Consider the following 13,076-nt stretch of genomic DNA (forward strand, 5'->3'; position numbering starts at 1 on the left):
AAACTATGTTTTGGTGTGGTTTTCACTGTTTTCTTTATCCCCTCCATTGTTCTGCATATCTAGATAGAAACACGCTATATAGACTTTCCTGTTTGTTACCAGTGGGGTAAAGGAGTTCCATGAACAGTCATCATTTGGAGCTTTGGGCTTAAAATAGCTTTGAAGTACTGTGACCCGGGGAATTCAGAGCTTTGGATCAATTGTCCAACAATTCCTGTACTTGAGTGGGTTAATTCCCAAGACCCTGTGACTAGTACTTGCTCCTGGATTTCAGAAGGCTTAGTAGGAGGAAACAGCAGGAACAAGCCTAAACTGCAGCTAAGTATGAACTGTAATATGGCCTCAACACCAAATATCTGCATGGAGTGAATGCTTTGAGGCAGTTATGCAAAGCTGCATCATTCTCTCAAGAAACACACACAGATAAAAAACAATACAGCTGAGCTAGCTCCAATTTTTGAAGAGCTCTGAAGATGAGAATCATAGGTCTGTCAGGCTGTCTCAGTGACTGACCAATAGGAAATGTTCTGGTATGTCTCATTCTCTATTTTTTGACCAAGTAAGAATTCTCAAATGGCTTATTCAACTGCTCAGAGAATAAGTACTTCTTTTGACAAGTGACCAATCCAGTATGCTCATTATCTAATTAATTAAGAAATTTCTTTTGTTATTCCTCCTTGTCAAAAATCGGAGAAAAGGAGGTAGACAACACAAAGTATGTCCACGCAGAGAACTACTGCACATGAAAGATACTATGAATTACAGGTAAAGAGACACTTCTTCCCATCTGGACTCATTTTAGGTGGAATCCCTTTGAAGGCTATTCTAAATATAGTGAATACTGATTTCTAAGAAATATGAAATGTCTTCATAGTTCAGAGCGTTGCTATTTAACAAGGATGATACTTTCTTACTCCACATATCAGCAGCTTCTGTATTTCTATCCCAGTAATACTTGGTTTTCTTCAGATAAAAGCAACTTTATGAGTTCTTACAACTCTTACAACTGGAAAACCAATACGGTTCTACAAGCACACAATAGAGTTCAAAGTTTCAATGCCAGATTTTCTTGATATCAAAGCTTGATAAGATGCAACTCAACTTTCACATTTGAAAAATGGTGTGCACTTCATACTTGTTAACAGAACTTCTATTGCAAAGAGGAAAGAAAATAAAGTATTACCACCATCACCACATGTACTTCTATGGCTATTATATTTGATTTCCTATAATGTTTTCCAACTGTGAAAATGAAAATTCCAAAGCTGTAAATATTCTTACACAAGACTTTTTTATACAACATAGATCATTTCAATAAGACACAAAGTTGATAAGATATACTGTGGATCAAGTCTTCTACTCCATAATATATATTATACAAGCTTGCCACTAGAATTTGTATACATCTGCTATTCTTCTTCAAGTGAAGTTTCACATAAAGCTCTGCACAGTAGGAAATGTTCCAGAGAGGTAGTTTGTATTAACCATAAGCAGTAATCATTTTGTGAAATACCCTTTTGAGCAATAAGAGAATAATTCAACTGAAGGAGCCTTACCTCTGCCTGGAGTAAACTCAAACCGTATGTCATTAAGTTCTTTCCTGGAGTTCCTGAAAAACATATACATTAAAATGTCATGAAGAACAGACAACTATTAGTTACTACACCCAAAGAATACCTATGACATTGGGAGAGGATGTTCACTCTACAAAAATGTGGTTGTCAAAGTATCCAGACTGGTGTAACTTCACTCTATTTTTACGGCAGTATTTTGGGGAAAACTAACAGAAAGAGATGCTGAAGCTGAAACATGCTTTCAGCAGCCTAAAGGATGAGGTCCTGTGACAAACACTTTTTTATCTTCAAAAGATACGCTGCCATACTGTTCAACAGAGTCTGAATTGTATGTATTACTCCTTCTTCTCCAAGAGTAACAAAATACTCAGGTGGACTTAAAGGTCCCTATCTGAGATCACATATATACAAAGATGCTTATTTAAGAGACAAAGTATGTAGCAAACGTTAAATGCTGAAAAGTAGTGTTTGATGGACAGTGTTTCTAAAGTTGTTCTGGAATGAATGACATCTTTCACTGACGACCATTTTCTCAGCAGTGAGGTTCTATCTACACATAGAGAGTGAAAGGCAAAGGTTTTCTGCCTTCACATTTGCCACAAAAAGTGCTTTAACCAGTTCAGTGATGACACAGTCATAAGGGACTTAATACCTACGTTAAAAGAATTCATTTATAGTCTCATACTGTGCTCCAAACCTCCATTACTTGCACATTTCCAGCTTCAGTTTTAGTTAATAATTTCTACCATCAATAAAACATTAGCCTCTTTGCAAAATAGATGTCCATCTCATTTTTTGAAATGCCAAGCCATCTGAGCATAGGGATGGACTTAATTGCTGTAACAGTCTTTTTCCAATGAATAGCTCAATCCACTTGAAAAGCTAATAGCAACAGAACGTGTTTTGCACTCCATTATTCTTCTCCTCAGCAAGAAGCTGTATGCAATCTCGTATTTCAGCGTACCAGGCTATGAAGTCTGACTGTGGGAAAACTAAATCCAATAAGCAGGCATAGTCAGCTGTGACTTACAGCTATTATCACTTGCTAAACACTTATAAAAATATTACAAAGTCAAAAACCAGCAACATCCAGGAACGCAAAAACAAGATCATTGGCAACACAGACAACAACAAGACAGCAAACCTTGAAAAATAAGTATGCCACATGCAGTGCATAAAATGAAGAGTGCTCATTTACTGAATGCTTCAAAGCTGAAGGAGTTTCAGGTTCCGCTCTAAATACACAACTATAGAAGTTTAAGATCACTAATAGAAAGCTGCACATAATGCAGTTAGTCAGGTACAGATTTACAAGGTTCATTTACTTCTGTTGGAGAAATCCACTGCCATTATGCAGGATATTGCACTGTCTGTTTTTATTCAACAGAGTATTAGTATGAATCTGTTTTTCTTTTCTTCTTTTTCCCCCTCCTACAAAAGCCTATGTGGCTGTTAAAAAAAAGAAAAAAAAATCTCAAACATATGATCTATCTTTCAATTCCCTCTCAACAATCCACATTCCCTTTGCTGAAATTTATGGTACCTAATGAGCTTGTTAAAACTGACACTTTCCAAAACAGGGAGGTTGCACAGAAATTTCACATTCTTCCCAAGCAAGATATGTTTTAACTGTAATGTGGGAGGCAGCTCAGAGTTAGATACTCACTTCCTGCACACGCTTTTGAAGAAGCAGATCAAGGGAATAAAAACTTTATCTCCCACCTTAGCAGATGCAAACCAGAAAGTTTTGATTCTTATTAGCAGCTATACCAGCTGAGAAGCAGTTCTGTAGATTTTGCAATCCTGCAGTTTTCTGTCGAAAAACTAATACATTAGGCTCTCAGATTATATCTTTCCACAGACTTCCCATAAGTAAAACATACCCCATATAAAAAAGTACTACATAATCAGGAACTCTCATGAAAATTACCAGCTTTTTTTAACATACTGATACTGCTATATGAAAGACCAGCTGCTCCTGATACAGACTCTTTCCTCAAGCAGGATGCAAATGAGGAGTATTTTACTTTGTCTCCAAATTGCAGAATATCCCAAATAGAACGTTAATGAGTCAAATCTGTTTATGTAAGCCAAGGTGAACATTCAGAGAAGGTTGATATGTATTCAGCCATCCAACTTTGCTATCTGAAACTGTTCTACTGAGCTATTTTTGAACTTAGAATGCTGCTGCTTCCTCTTTTAATGTGTACCATCTACTTTTCAGAAAAGCAAAACAAAGAAAGTGTGGCAAGATTAATTTGCTAGAAGCCTGTAAGTGCTTTTGCTTATGGTTCCATTACCTTCCAGACAGTTATTCATTTCCATAAATTATTTATGCTGTTACATATTCCACCAAATGGAATATGCACTCAAGTTCTCCTCTAAAAGCTGTTCATGCCCTTCTCCAGTCTTCAGATATTTCGCTTGTTGTAGTTAGTGTCAATATTACTGCAAATTAGTTTACTAGTTTCCTTGATATACTTTGGTGACAATTGTTTGGATTTGTTGATTTATTTGCCATCGGATTTTCCAAGTAGCATTTCTCTTTATTCCATTGGAGTTCTCTTTTTACTTACATCCATGATACTCTTATCATGCAGCAGTGCATACAGACTTTATTTCTGCTAAATAGAAATGGGATTTGAAGGACACTTAGTACCTCTGTGATTAATAATTTTATTTTCTTCATCACTTCTTAATGGTTCCTAGTTTCTCTAATGCATTTGTGAAAAAGTTAGTTCTACTTTGAAATGCCAGACCTTTTTGCCACCTCTTACAATACACCTTACTTGCATCCTGCTCTGTGCCATTACAGACTAATATACCCAGATTATAATGGACATCGGCTCATCTCTTTTTTAAAGTACTAAACTTTAAATACTATTATGCATTTTAGTACATTGCAGCTTATTAATTTCCTGCAAGTTGTTTTTCAGTATGCAGTCACCTTCAACAGGAGGAATTCCATGGAACTACCTTGAATAAGAGTAACACCAAAACACGCCATGCTAAGACATTCTGGCAGCCATCTTTCTTGCAAAATAATTTCAGTATTTGAAACTTTACAGTGTATGAAAGCAGAGTTTGCAAGTCCTCATGCTGGTTTTGTCTCTGTCAGGACCATGTGATGTGCACATCGAGATGGCTATACCAGATTTTCTAGGTTTCCACAAAGAACCAGAAAAAGCACATGGACAAATTCCATCACTTAGCCCCCTGCCTATTAAACCTAGGCCATCCTGTCACTAGGATATGAAACAATGATGCTCTGTTTTGAAGGAAATGATTTGCAGAACAATGCTGATATTTACAAAAATCAGGATTAGAGAACAAAGAAATTATGCAGCTGTTCAGACTGACATGGCTCTACTGAAAAAATCCAACACATGAAAGAGATTTTGGGCATTTGCATTTAAAGATAAAGCTTTTCAAATAATTACCTAATGATAGCACAATTCCTGCTATAGTCAATTAGCTATGTTCCACATGGTTGACAAAAGTTCTACATTGTTGAATTAAAATAGGAAATCATGTTTGTGTAATGATGCAACCATAAATTGGAGACACTAAATGCAATTATTTCTTTTGTCCTTAAACAAAGAATGTCTATCATGGAAGTGAGATTTAAGAATATCAGATGTCTTGGAATTAAATTTAAGGTCTAAATCATGCTTGAAGAGTTTGATTATGTATAAAGTCATAAATTTAAATTATTTTTCACTGAATTTTCATACATCAGATATTGAATCATAGAATGGCAGGGGTTGGAAGGGACCTTTAGAGATCATCAAGTCAAACCCCCCTGCAAAAGCAGGTCGACCCAGCTCAGGTCGCATAGGAACATGTCCAGGAGGGTCTTGAAGACCTCCGAGGAAGGAGACTCCACAATTCCTCTGGGCAGCCTGTGCCACTGCTCCGTCACCTGAACAGTGAAATAGTTTTTTCTTACATTTAAATGGAACTTTTTGTGTTCCAGCTTAATCCCCTTACCCCTTGTCCTGTTGCTAGCTACTATAGAAAAAAGGGATGTCCCAACCTCCTGACACCCACCATTTAGATATTTGTAAATGTTAGTAAGATCTCCCCTCAATCTCCTCTTCTCCAGACTAAACAGCCCCAGTTCCCACAGCCTTTCCTCATATGAAAGATGTTCCATTCACCTGATCATCTTGGTGGCCCTGTGCTGGACTCTCTCTGTAGAAGTTCTCTGTTCCTCTTGAGCTGACAAGCCCAGAACTGGACACAGGACTCCAGATGAGGCCTCACCAGGGCAGAGGAGAGAGGGAGAAGAACCTCCCTCGACCTGCTGGCTACACTCTTCTTGATGCACCCCAGGATGCCATTGGCCTTCTTGGCCACAAGGGCACATTGCTGGCTCATGGTTAGCTTATCATCAATCAGAACTCCCAAGTCTCTCTATGTAGAGCTGCTCTTCAGCAGTTCAACCCCCAGCCTGTACTGGTGCATGGGGTTGTTCCTTCCCAGATGCAAGACTCTGCACTTGTCCTTGTTGAACCTCATGAGGTTCCTCTCTGCCCAACTCTCAAGCCGGTCAAGATCCCGCTGAATGGCAGCACAGCCTTCTGGGGAATCAGCCAGTCCTCCCAGTTTGGTGTCATCAGGGAACTTGCTGAGGGTACACTCTGTCCCCTCATCCAGGTCATTGATGAAGATGTTGAACAAGACTGGCCCCAGAACCAATCCCTGTGGAACTCCACTGGCCTCCAACTCAATTCTGTGCTATTAATCGTCACACATGGTTAACAAAGGACAATATACAGAGCTGAGTATCCAAGAACGCAGGTGATAGCAGAACAGTAATCAACAAAGCTGACTTATGAAACTGTACAGAGCACATATACATCACATGGAAACTGCAGCATTTATGGCTTTTGATTAGTTACAGCAAAAGTGAGATTCCTTGACATTTTTCATTCTCTTCATTCAGATGAAGTTAGAAACCATAAATCACAAGCACTTCCCCATCACCACCTGTTCCATCACAATGTCATGTAGACAGCAAGCACAGTCTAGACTACACTAGAGGTACTGTAGACATTCGTGCTTTCAATTAATGGTCACTCACTTCTGCTGGCATTTCACAAATACATCCCCTTCCATGAATATTTATTTTTTTCTTTTATCAAGTGCTACATTTAATACAACTGTTTAATCACCACTTCCCATCCCTCCAATCGAAAACTAACAAAAAAAACCCAACATAGTTCTCATTCCTGTCCATTTGCATATGCAGAAGTATATTGTTCAACAGCAACACTATCCATCTTGGGTGGTAATCATTCTTTTCATTAGTCTGTCATTTTTCTGTATTATGGTTATGAGGTCCTAACAAAGCATGGGAATATTCTCTGCTATTTCTATGGACTGACTAGATGAAGCAGTGAAAGACAGAACTCTCCTAGAGCAACAAGTATTCATGCTTATATGCCCATTTCCTCACCCTTGTGCCTGTTTTAACAGACTTCAACATACAGATGCTGCAGCCCTGTCCTGGAGCACATTCCACCTTCTCTTTCCCTTATTTTCCCATATCACTACATAATTAGAATATATATATTTACATATACATATGAAAGAAGACATGTATATATGGATCTATACCCATGTTTCTAGATATATCTTCTGTTTATCTATATATATGGATATGAGAAGGAAGAGGTATTTTTATATATATATGTGTGTGTGTCTATATATATTCATATATATCTCTCTCTCTCTAGATATGTGTGTGTGTGTATATATATATATATGTATGTATCTTCCTCCTTTCATCCTCTTTTTCCTGAGCCCCAGTTAAACATGGAGGATATTATCAGTCAAGGAGATGTAAGTGAAAACATTTTACAAAAAAAACAAATCAAAACAAAAAAGTATCTAAGCCAAAAGCTTTATGATATGGTTAACAAAATACAAGCTTTGACCACGCAAGGGTCCTTGGTTTGCCCATGTGGGAGGTAGTTAAGAGGCCAGAGCACCTGCACCATTTGTTGCCTGGTATAAAGAACATTCACTGCACTTCCAGGGCCTGACAAGCTTTGAGGAAAGCCATGGTTGAATTAACCAAATAATAAGAATGTCAGAAGAGCACTTCTTCCATCTGCTTTTCTGATCTTGACTAGTAATAACTCAGCAACTGAACTGAACTATATGTTTCTGGCTAGTGGAAGAAATAACCGCAGAGTAAGTATTCTTCTCCGGAACCAGAAATAAATTAGTCTTCAACTACAACTGTAGAAAATGTATTATGAACAGCACCATAACACCTGGTGCCACACCACATCCTCCACCAACCAACCTTCCCCTCCCTTTCCAGACTCCTACAAGCTCTATTCCTACCAGAACAGAATTTCCAACACCATCGTGGGCCACTGACATTGGCCAAGTCTAAGTCAGTGTGCTTTAACACAACAAAAGAACCCACACGCTGAAAATAATACACTTGTCACACTTTAGTACAAAATTTAGGTCTCAGAAAGGCTCCTCCCTTCCAAAATCTGAGTGGCATTAAAACTACCACAAAAGCAAATTAAGTTAGAGTGGAAAACAAGAAGACAGTGCAGCTTAGGAAGCAAAGGCAAGCACTATGGAATTGGCACTGCCACATTGCAGTTTGCTGGTGTAATTAAAATCACAGAAGCTTTTCAATGACTTGCTCATTTAGGTTGCAGAGAAAGCAGAAGCTCACATCAAAATGGAGTGGACTAATCAGAATGATAGTTAACATTGTACATCCAAGAACTGTACTCATCTAGTTTTCATTCTGTATCTCTGGGGCCAGATGTTTGTGTGTTCAGTGCAAGAAATACAATGGAGAAGAAAACACAGAAGCTGAGGGTTTGCAGGTTTTTTAAAAGTAAGTTTTGCTTTTTTTTTTTTCCTTGCTATTAAAATGCTGGAGGGACAAGTATTATTTGGTGACACCAAATATTATTCAAATCCAAAAGGTCATCTTCCTTCTCATAATGACTTGTCACGCATTTCACACTTTCACATGCTTAAGGCGTAATGCACAAGTTAAACATGGTTCTCTTTGTAACCAAGCTTTCATACTGCTGTTTTACTCCACCAGTATTGTATTTTTCAGTGTCCTGTACTACACAGAGAAAAATCTGGTCACAGTAGCAACGAAAGAGATGGAGACAGCATCAATCCATAACAAAACTGAGTGTTTACTTTCTCAATGGACAATAACTTACTATTTTTTTTTATGGCAGAACTTACTTTGTGGCAAGCTATAATGCTTGATTCAAGTGATACAGTACCTCTTTTTACAACTTCCTTATTAAATACATGTACTGAAGATACTTAGTACCAGTTTCTAGCCTCAGTTTTGATTAATCAAAAACTTTGTTTCAGCTGTAGTTGCCAAATGGTTAATACCTACAAAAGTGAAGTGCAAACTGGAACTTTACTTCCACTATTGCAAATAGGATGCAGGAGCAGGATCCTTGAAAGCAAATGTATCCACTGGTCTCAAATTCAAGGTTTAGCCTGGCATCTATATTTTCTGTCCCTTTTCTTTCCTTCCCTTGAAATTTTCTTAGGCTTCAGCTATGGGACTTCTTTCATTCAGCTAGGGTAGGGAAAGTCAGAAACCTCTCCCGCAAAAATCACAGCTCACTTCTTCAGACACAAACACATTCTTTTTTTCCTTCTGAAGTCATAGTACTCTGCACACGGCAGAACTGAAGCAGTAATAAGAGGAAGTCTGTTTATTAAAGTAATTTTGTGAATCAGAAGTTGAAAACTCCTGTGGGATCACATAAATATAACAGAAGAAAGCATTTACTGTAAAGAAGCATTAGCCTCCTGAGGATTCACCACATTTTTATGCAAATCCCTTTCTCTTCAACACTGTCATGCTCAGTTGTCATTTGTTAATCAATACGCAGGCTCCTCCATTACACACGACCACACTACCAAGAGCGGATCGTGTCTGTTCAGCATCGCAGAAAATGAGGTTTCTCACAATTTATTTTCAACAACTTTGGGTTAATTCTGGATTAAATGGAAGGGCACTTCTGTTAACTTTTAGTAGAAACAAAATCGACATTTGAACTCTGCTCTGCTTCCAGATTGCACCAAGCAGAATGTGACTAAGATGTCTCCATATTAGTAAAATTTAGTCCTGAAATACAGTTCTTTGAAGCCCATTAAAACGTCAACATTTACATCACTGGTTCTGAAAAAACTCCATGTTTTTACTATTTATCCCTCTCCATATACACCGCTGAAAGAAGGATACAATGCTTCAAGATCAAGTTATAGACTCAATAGTTAAATACACAAAATATTGCCACTACCATTTAATCTTCACATCTTAGGTAAAAGGGCAGATCCCTAAAATGATGGAGCATATTTATTAATCACTATACTTCAAGAGGCAGAAATACTAAATGCAAAACATAGCCAAATGACGCTTTCAAAACTGAAAAACAATCAATGTCACAATGAAACACTGTCATTCATCTGTTTGGCTGTTGGAATGAGACAGTAACTTAAGATTTACTATTTCTATGCCATCTACCACACAGAAAAGGACAGTGTGCATTACAAAAAGCAGCCATTGAGTGAATTCTTATCACGACAATTAGATCAGTCCACAGCTCCAGGGTAGCCAACAGCTCGTCCAGACTTTCCAATAGAGATCCATCCATTGCTGATGAGTCATAAGCTGCTTAAGTCTTAAAAGTGCTTTCCATCTAGCAACTAGGATATGACAGTAAAAGTTAAAAAATCCACAAGCTGTGTGACAGAAAAAAACATGAAAAAAATAGGTGATACACTCAAGTACCATCAGGCAAGTCTGTAAAAAACATGTTTATCATTTTAGAAGGGACATATGAACATTAAGTACCTCCTCTCTAGCCCTGGTTTACAATCTTAAGTCTTCATTCCTTGACACAGAAGTGCTAGAATTAGAGATATTTAAGATCTATCTGTACATAAACATGTTTTTAAACATGGTCTTTTCTCTTTCTGCAGATGCTGATACCAGAAGTTAAATTAAAATAATGTTATAAGTCCTTCAGTTTTTTTTCCACTGTTATATTCATTGCCAGCTAAGTCAAATAGCAAACCCTGGAAAAAACAGTTTTGTTTTGTTTTTTTAATCTTCAGTTCTCAGTGACCTGTTTCCCTGCTCAGGCACTGAAAAGCAGTATTCACTTATTTCATCTTCTCTGAGCCTTACACTTCCTACCTGTTCTCATGTATCAGCAAGTGGAAACAACTTAGGAAAAAAGCTTTCAGTTTTGTTGCTGTGGAGGAGCAATACTAATCATAAGGATTTTTTCCCTAAAATGAATTCGTTGAAATCATCTGGGAAAGAACAACCCCACGTACCAGTACAGGTTGGGGAATAAACTCTTAGAGAGTAGTGTAAGGAAAAGGGATCTGGAGGTCATGGTGGGCAGAAGGACAATCATAACCCAGCAATGTGCCCTCATGGCTAAGAAGGCCAATGGCATCCTGAGGTGTATTAGCAGGACTGTGTTTACTAAGTCAAGAGAAGTTCTCCTCCCTGTCTACTCTGCCCTCATGAGACCACATCTGGAATATTGTGTCCAGTTCTGGGCCCTTCAGTTTGGGAAGGACAGGGAGCTGCTGCAGAGTTCAGTGCAGGGCCACAAAGATGACAGTGAAGCATCTCCCTTATGATGAAAGGCTGAGTGAACTGGGGCTCTTTAGCTTTGAGGAGACTGAGGGGTGACCTCATTAATATTTATAAATATGTAAAGGGCGGGTGTCAGAAGGATGCAGCCAGGCTCTTCTCAATGACATCCAATAGTAGGACAAGAACTGGGACTCTTTAGCTTGGAGAAGAGGAGACTGAGGGGTGACCTCATTAATCTTTACAAATACCTAAAGGATGGATGTCAGGAGGAGGCAGTCAGGCTCTTCTCAATGATATCCAATGGTAGGACAAGGGGCAATGGGTATAAGCTGGAATATAAGATGTACCAAAGAAATACAAGGAAGAATTTCTTCACTGCGAGGGTGATGGAGCACTGGAACAGGCTGCCCAGATGGGTTGTTGAGTCTCCTTCTTTGGCGACATTCAAACCCCACCTGGACGAGTTTCTGTGTGACCTACTCTAGGTGGTCCTGCTCTGGCAGGGGAGTTGGACTAGATGATCTTTTGAGGTTCCTTCCAACCCTTAAGATTCTGTGATTCATATCATCCATCCAAAATCCATGAATCCTGGCTAGGTTATCAAGAAAAGTGGGAAGCATGGCAAAAGGTCTAAGCTTTGTTTTAAAATTTTCTAAGGTTTCATCTAGTTTTCCTGCCATGGGCCAAACTTTCTGAAAAGGAGTTTTGCAATAGATAGGCTTCATCAGCAAAGCCTGCTCTTATGTTAAGTTCTTGTCCCATCTGTGTCCCAGTACACATTTTGTCACCATTCACTGGACCAACTACAGCAGCAACAGCAGTTATTTTGAGGATGAAAATGTAGTCAGTGAAGTGAGCTCAGTTAAAAATTTGCCTTCCCCTCAAATATCAGAAATATCGTAAACCAACCAACCATACTCTGCATTACAATGATCCAATCCAGTCCCAGAAACACCCGTACCAGTGCAAAGTGGAAAGACAGAAAACCACAGCCAAACTATTTAAAATAGCTATTTAAAATAGCTTAAACCTCACCAAATATACTACATCACCATACTCACAGGTAACTCTAAAAGAAATGGAAGAAAATGAAACAGCATGGATTCTCAAGCTAAACACCATATCTTTAAATTTTGTTTATTAGAATAATATTTATTTAGAATTAAACTTTGAATTATCAAATGTAAGGCATATTAACATATACGCTATTAGTAGTAAATAAAATTACTTTTAATACTGAGGTCAATACAAGCTTAAACTAGTTCTTTTTATGTTAAAGGAGATTGGTGGCAACATTTGGGTTTCAATGTTGTGTTTTGTTCTCATTTTTTTCTTTCCTTTGTAAACAAAACCATAAAAAGTCAGAATGGAATAAAAAAATACCAACTGATTTTAACATTTCAGTGTGAGAAACATCCCCAAATGTAATTGCCTGCATAATGTACAACTACAGCTGTGCAGGTTAAATGTCTAACTCTTTGTCATCTATTCATTTAGACATGCAAATCTTCTTGAAAATCTAAATTTAATAAGCAGAAACAATATATTGGTTCCTTGGCTCAATAATTATCAAGTTTACATACAAAAGTTGTTTTGATAAACAAATATACCACTTCTCTATCAAATAAGTGATAGCATAGGAATTTTACACAGGTTTACTTAGCTAATAATTAAAACAAATTTTTAAATGTTTAATTTATTTTCAATAAAAATACATCAAGGCATAAAAGCATCCTTAAGCAGTGAATAAGAGATGCTCAATTTACCATTTTTAAAGAGCAAGCTTTGATGGAAATAATAGAGGTACAAATAGAAAGCAAGATTAGAATCAATAGTTTAATCAGGGGTTCCTGCTTACTGATTTC

General features: G+C 37.8%; 1 protein-coding gene across 1 annotated transcript in view; it reads right to left on the reverse strand.

The window, feature by feature from the left end:
- STK39 (serine/threonine kinase 39) overlaps positions 1-13,076 on the reverse strand; it is a 98,923-nt gene that overhangs the window by 19,256 nt on the left and 66,591 nt on the right. The window contains exon 14 of the mRNA XM_062004833.1: positions 1,557-1,609. Within this exon, the coding sequence (XP_061860817.1) occupies positions 1,557-1,609 (53 nt within the window). The remainder of the gene's footprint in view (positions 1-1,556; positions 1,610-13,076) is intronic.

The sequence above is a fragment of the Colius striatus genome, chromosome 11 (assembly GCF_028858725.1).
Source record: "Colius striatus isolate bColStr4 chromosome 11, bColStr4.1.hap1, whole genome shotgun sequence".
Lineage (NCBI taxonomy): Eukaryota > Metazoa > Chordata > Aves > Coliiformes > Coliidae > Colius > Colius striatus.